Source organism: Acanthisitta chloris, unplaced genomic scaffold (genome assembly GCF_000695815.1).
Source record: "Acanthisitta chloris isolate BGI_N310 unplaced genomic scaffold, ASM69581v1 scaffold8610, whole genome shotgun sequence".
Classification (NCBI taxonomy): Eukaryota; Metazoa; Chordata; class Aves; order Passeriformes; family Acanthisittidae; genus Acanthisitta; species Acanthisitta chloris.
The window spans coordinates 59,817-65,984 of record NW_008651040.1 but is presented as its reverse complement, the minus strand read 5'-3'; the positions used below and the strand labels follow the sequence as shown (position 1 = coordinate 65,984).

Sequence of the window (6,168 nt, the reverse complement as noted above, 5' to 3'; positions counted from 1 at the left end):
AAGAAAAAAATGAAGCCGAACAGATGAAAATGAAATCATTGTACATAAAGGTAATTATAAACCTTAACAACCTGCACCTGTGTTTGATTCTTTCCCCAAAACAATGAGAAACAAGAAGAAAACCCCCCCAAATCAATCAAAAGTGAAAAAAAAAGATTCAAAAATAAAAAAACCCCCACGAATTCATATTTCTAGAGAAAACCTTACAGGAGGTTAATTAAAATTTCCACAGATTGTTCAAAATGAGTACAAATACCCCCAGCCAGCTGGTTATGGTACAGGCATCAGACATGGTTTTCAGGTAAGTGGGAAGAGCTCACCATGGACATGCAGGCTAGGAGTTTGCCTGGCCAAGATGTCAGGAAGCCTTGCATATGCCATAGGGTAAGACTCCATCTCTCAGCATCAGTGCACAATGTCACCCCTGTGCTGTGCCCTGGGGAGCTTTACACCGACACTTTTCCTGCATCGGCTCCCTACCCTAGCCTGCACTACTAACATCAAGGGGGGTCATCCTGAGTTTCACCTCCCTGCCTCATCCTTTCCAGTGATTTTGAATTTGGAGAGCGCATAATGTGGCCTTTTCCCTGGGAGTCGCTTCACAGTTACACTCAGTGAAGTGGGAGATCTTTTATGGCCTTCAGCCCTTACGCTGGATTATTCTGCCTCCAAATGGCTGTGGGGAAGGACCAGCTTTGGGAACCGATCCTGATGGCTTAACTCTCTGAAACAAGAGCTGTCACCAGACCTCTGCGCATACTGGGAATAGCCAAGGGCCAAAGGGGTTTGAGGCAGCCATCAACTATAAAGTCAGAGGCATGTGAGGTGCTGGGAGACAGCCATGCTTGTCCCCCTTGGATTTCGATGCTGCTCATCCCACTCCGGATCCCTGGGACCTTGTGTGAAACCTCCTCTGGATGGTGCAGGCCTCCACACTGGCTTCAGCATGCTGGGGGATCCCAGCCACACAGTGGGACAGAGCCTGCAGTCTCTGGGCTGCGGGTTTTATTCCCCTGAAAACCTACATCTGCATGGCTGTTATTGCTTCTCACGGACCCATGTGACAAGCAATAAATGGGGACAGCTTTCCCTCCTTTTACCCCCACTAAGAGGAAACAAACAAACAAGCAAAAAAACTTCTGGAAAACCCAAACTAACTAAAAATAAATAAAACCCAGTGAAAAGAAAATATTTGTATCTGCAATGCTCAACCCATATGGTTGGAAGGATTATCGCTATAGGATGCTATATACAGATAGATTTCATTTCACTCATGCAAATGTTACAAGTACCACGACAGCATGCCCGAGGAGGTGGATGAGGCAGAAGGAAAGCCCCCACCACTCCGCTCCACCTCAGCTTAGGACACTGGACATGAGGTTGCAGCTGTGCATCCCCAAAGCATGGAGAGGGAAAGGTGAGGGGCATGTGGGTGGGAAATGCTAGTTGTACACACGCCAAAACAAAACAAGAAAAACAACCCCAAATCAATGACGAAAACGGTTTGTGTTCCATCCTTAGAAAGCTCCCAGTTTCCCCTTGTCTTCAGTTCGGTCTCTCGTTTCTCTCCAACAGGGCCAGAGGGGATGTTCGCCACCCAAGTGGCGAAGGCAGGTGGAGGGCGGTTGGAGATCAGAACCCTTGCTTTCCTCTCCTTCCCTTGCCCACTGCTCTGTTTCTTACCAGCTACTCTGGCCTCCCTTGTACCAATGCACCTTGGTCACCTTCACATCCATCTTCCCAGAGGGACGGTGGGTGGGAGTCAGCGATAGGAAGGGGCTCGGTGGCCATCAGCCTCTCTTGTTGGTAAAGTTGTGGAGAGGGCCCTGCCGCCTGCTCCTGGCTGGGGCCGCTGCCTGGGGAGGGGTCCTGCTGGCTTTGGGATCCTGCCTAGTTCAAAGGATGCTCCAAAGCCGCTTTTCGTCAGCAGGTGTGTGAACATGGCAAATCTCTTTTGTTCTTTCTCTGTTCATTATACACAGCATTATATCTATATCTATACCTATATATCACTCTATATAGATATATATAGATATACATATATTTACTATCTCTGATTGTTCCTTTAGAAGCCCTTTATGTGGCAGTAGGCTTCCAGAGATGAGAAGAATATGTACAAGAGCCAGAGGAGGATAAAGAGTGAGGATGTGAGCAGCTTGGAAGTCCGCGGCCCGCCCAGCTCACCTCCAATCTCGGGTCTCCTCCGATAGAGCAGCACACCCACACTGATAAAAGCAAAAATGGTGAAGAGGGTGACAGAGAAGGCCAGCGTGCCAGGTGAGACTTGGAAGGCTTGTCCATGCGCCGCGTGGTAGATGGCTGCAATGGACCAGGCTACCCCAATGCCCAGGAAAACGTTCACAGCATTGCTCCCGGTGACATTCCCGATGGAAGCATCTGCATACTGGTCCTGTGTTGCTGCTACTTTGCTGGCAAACGTGTCTGCAAAGAAAAGACAGAGAGAAGCTTTCAGGAAACATCCAGGTAAGGAGGGAGAATAGCAGGCAGCTGGGGGACAAATGTCAATGGCATCACCAAGAGAGTGAAGATAGCAGGTAAGGTGATAGGATACAGACCTTCCTACAGGCAGTCCCAAGGAAGAGCACATCTGGCCAGAGCCAGAGTGACAATCATGGTCCAGAAATGCACAGGAGGGAAATCTTAGTGTTCAGAAATATGGGGCTTTCCCCCAGTATGGCCTCAGATGTTCCACAGTTCTTTAAGCAAGAGACTACTCTACACTGTCTTGGTGCCTTTTCCCACAACCACTTACTTGTTCACTCGGAAAAGAACTAAAACTGTTGGAAAAGCTTTGTGGAATTGATAAGGAGAAGAAAGCCCGAAAGGGCTGGGGAATTTCTGACTAGGGGACAAAGGAAAGAAAGCTCTGAAGGGCCAGGGAGTGCTTGCTGAGTGGATGGAGGGGAGAGATAATCAAGATAAGGGAAGTATGCCCTAAAGGACCGTAGAGTGCCGGCTGAGGAAGGTGACAATGATTTCAGAACTAATTGCTATAATAATGACCACCCATCTCTGGAAGTAATGGGGCAAGTATGCCCTAAAGGGACGCTATGTGCCGGCTGAGGAGGGGGATGTCCAAGTTGAGGAAGGGGCGTGCAGGCTGAGGAAGGGGACGTGCCAATGATATTTTTAGAACTAATTGTAATAATATTGACCACCCATCTCTGGAAGGAATGTATAAAAACCCCATGAAGTTTAGCCCCTGGTTGCACAAGTTTGGTGGAAAGATCCCCCTTGTGCCCAGCGCTGAATACACAAATACCTGCCACTCAAAGATACAAGTCTGTGAGCAGTTTCCTTTACAGCTTTTCACGGCATCAGAATCACAACATTTAGTATCTATCCTTCAGGTCCCCTGAAGATTTTTGTGTTTCTGTGTTCGCTTTAATGATGTCTCTCATCTTTTGCCTCACTGAAGTCCAGTGTCTTGTCCAGACCATGAGGCTTTGGAAAGCCAGTGGTCATCTTTCACCCCTTAGGGAGAAAAACCATGTGGGTGGGTGCATGCTTGCCCAGGTGCTCCACCAGCTTTAATGTAAGTGATACAACTTGGCTTGCCTTTTATATTGCCTTGTGTCAAACAGACCAGCAGGATGCTGCTCTGCACCACAGGGAAGCGCTGATTTTACATCCAAACCCACTCTGGATCTGCAGTGGGAGGGAGCAGCAGGAGGGATTAGCCTCTGGGTTTTGTCCACGTGATCACTCTCAGTTAACAGTGAGAAGATGAGCCCCTAATGTATTTGAACTCTCAGATTACCTTGGGTATAGTCAGCCGCGTGTGGCTGAGAAAAAGAGAACAGTGAGGTTAAATTTCATATCTTTTAACTCCACAGAATTTCCTTTCCACTCCTTCACAGTGGGGCTCCAAGGTGAGATGACAAAGTGTAGCCTGGCACAAAGATTCAGTTCCATGTAACAGGAGGGGATGGGCATTTATAAGCACAGTTAGAGGGTACATTTGCAGCAAAGAAATCAAAAGGCTGCTTTATTTTTTTAAAAAAAAGCTTCCATGGACACACACCTGATTGCTAAGGGAAGGAAAAGGCATTTCTCTTGGTTCTCAGCCTTGGTCATGGTGCAGTAAAGGAGTTGTGGGACAGTGATGATGCTTCTGTGTCTCTCCACCTGCCACTGTGGGAGAACAGATGGGGCACACTGCCAGCACCAGCCAGAGCTTGCAAACAACCACATGCACTTCTGCAAGCTCATGTGATACTTTCAATGTAGGGAAGGCCCCTGTCAGTCTTGATTTCACTGCACGCTCCTCAGGTGCCTTCACATCTCCTGAAAGTAGGTGTGGAGGAGCCCAGCCAGTATCTGGCTAACACAACACAGTCTGGGAGCCAATTCAAACAAGAGCAGACAAATGTATTCTAAAAAGAACTTCTCAAATGCCACCTTTTGTTGACAAAACCATGTCTAAAAACTCTACTGCCAGAGGTCTAAAAAATGTTCCTTCTTCTGTTTCTTGCCCTGACTCTGTTTTTCCTTTTGGTTCCACTGCTTCTTCTTTTTGGCTTTGATAGCATTACAAGAATTTCAGGATCTTTGAGCACCTGAGTGCTGATCACTGAAGTTTGAGTTTGGTAAGGGAAACGGGAAGGATGCAAGGGATGATTGGGTGAACCTGTGCAACAAACTCCGCTGTTGTCCTTACCTGGCACTGATGTCCCCAGTGCAACAAACACAACCGCGGTGACCGAGTCCTTCAAGCCAATGGTGCAGCCGAAGTGGGAAGCCAGGTCACCAATGAAAGCTGTCAGGAGGCCGATCATGAGGATGGAGACAACGAAGCAAGCCCAGCCATTCCAGTAGTCTGTTGGGGGCACGAAGGCAAAAAGGACCTTCCAGAAGACAGTCAGAAAGTGCATCACATAGTCAAAGCAGGATGGCAGCTTCTCCTCTCCACATTCATCGTCATCATCATCTTCCCCTGCAGAAAAGCAGCAGTGCCTGATTAGACTCACCCATCCTGGGGGAGGCTGGGCAAGGCTCTTGTGCATGTTGCAGTATCCCAAACTGCTGTCTCTCAGGATTTGAGTTCTAGAAGGCTTTGAATTGCAAATATCTTATTTTCTGCGCCATCACCAGAGGGGCTCAATTGGCCTTTCCTTGCCCCTTCCCACAGCACAGAGAGACTCTCCTCAAAGGCACTGGTTTAAAAAACCAACTTGCACTTCAGAAAATGCAGAGCCTCATGTCAGCACGTCTGCCTGAGTTCAACCATCAGGTGCTTTCTGGGACTCGGCCCCTGCTCAAGAGCCCTTTCCCCAGAAGATGTGAGAAATATGGCTGGCTGGAGCTGATGGGCAGAAAACCCACCAAGAGCAACGTATGCCTCATGGAGACTCCCCTAAGGAAGTCCCTTTTGAGCTGCTTTTCACAAGTGTCTGTGATTGCTTCCAGCTCTCTGGAAAGGCAGCTGGTTTTGGTGGTTGCTGAGCTGCTAGCTCTGATGGTTCACCTTACTTTTTCTGCAGACTGGGATCTAGCCATGGATTTCTGCCTGCTCTAAAACCTCCCTGGTCCATCACTGCTGACTGTCCTTCCCTGTTGCATTTCTCTGCACCTTCACATGCTGCCCTATGAGCTCTGGCTGCCCATTCTTTTATGTCTAGTCTGACTCAGGTCAGTGGGTACTCCCTGCACAAAAAAATAACTTTCCCATTTGCACTCCTTCCAGGTCGTTGTAAAGCACCCGATGTCATGAGCCAGCCATGGATCTGTCACAACAAAAAATGCACTTCCCTTCTCTTTGTTGTTTGTCCCTGATCCAGGTCAGTGCTTCACTTCTCACCGATCTGTTCTTAATGCCTTGTGGAAGTAATTTTCCCAGTGTGGGCCTGCTAGCAGTCATGACCCCACCTCTACTCACCAGGCACTTCGTGTGGATTGGACCCTGCCTCTTCTGGTGCTGTGCTGAGTGCTCAACTCCTACTCACAGCTGTGGCCCCTGTGGCACCTGCTGAGACCTGGGTCTTCAGCACAGATAAGGAGTTGGGGATGCGTCCTCATTCCCATCCTGCCTGATGTCCCAGGGGCTCTCAAACCGTGAGTGCCAGAAGCTGCATGCCCCCAAAGGCTCTTGAGGAGTTGCACATTCACAGCCACGCCCCCTGGACATGAAGGCTGGCTCATGTGCAA

The 6,168-nt window shown here is 48.7% G+C and overlaps 1 protein-coding gene across 1 annotated transcript in view; it reads right to left on the bottom strand.

Annotated features, from left to right (window-relative positions):
- Positions 1-1,931: 1,931 nt before the first annotated feature.
- Positions 1,932-6,168, bottom strand: part of LOC103799124 (sodium/calcium exchanger 1-like) — a gene marked incomplete at its 5' end in the record, with an annotated part of 14,139 nt that continues 9,902 nt past the window's right edge. The window contains 2 exon segments of the mRNA XM_009071427.1: positions 1,932-2,442; positions 4,682-4,957. Of these exon segments, the coding sequence (XP_009069675.1) occupies positions 2,066-2,442; positions 4,682-4,957 (653 nt within the window).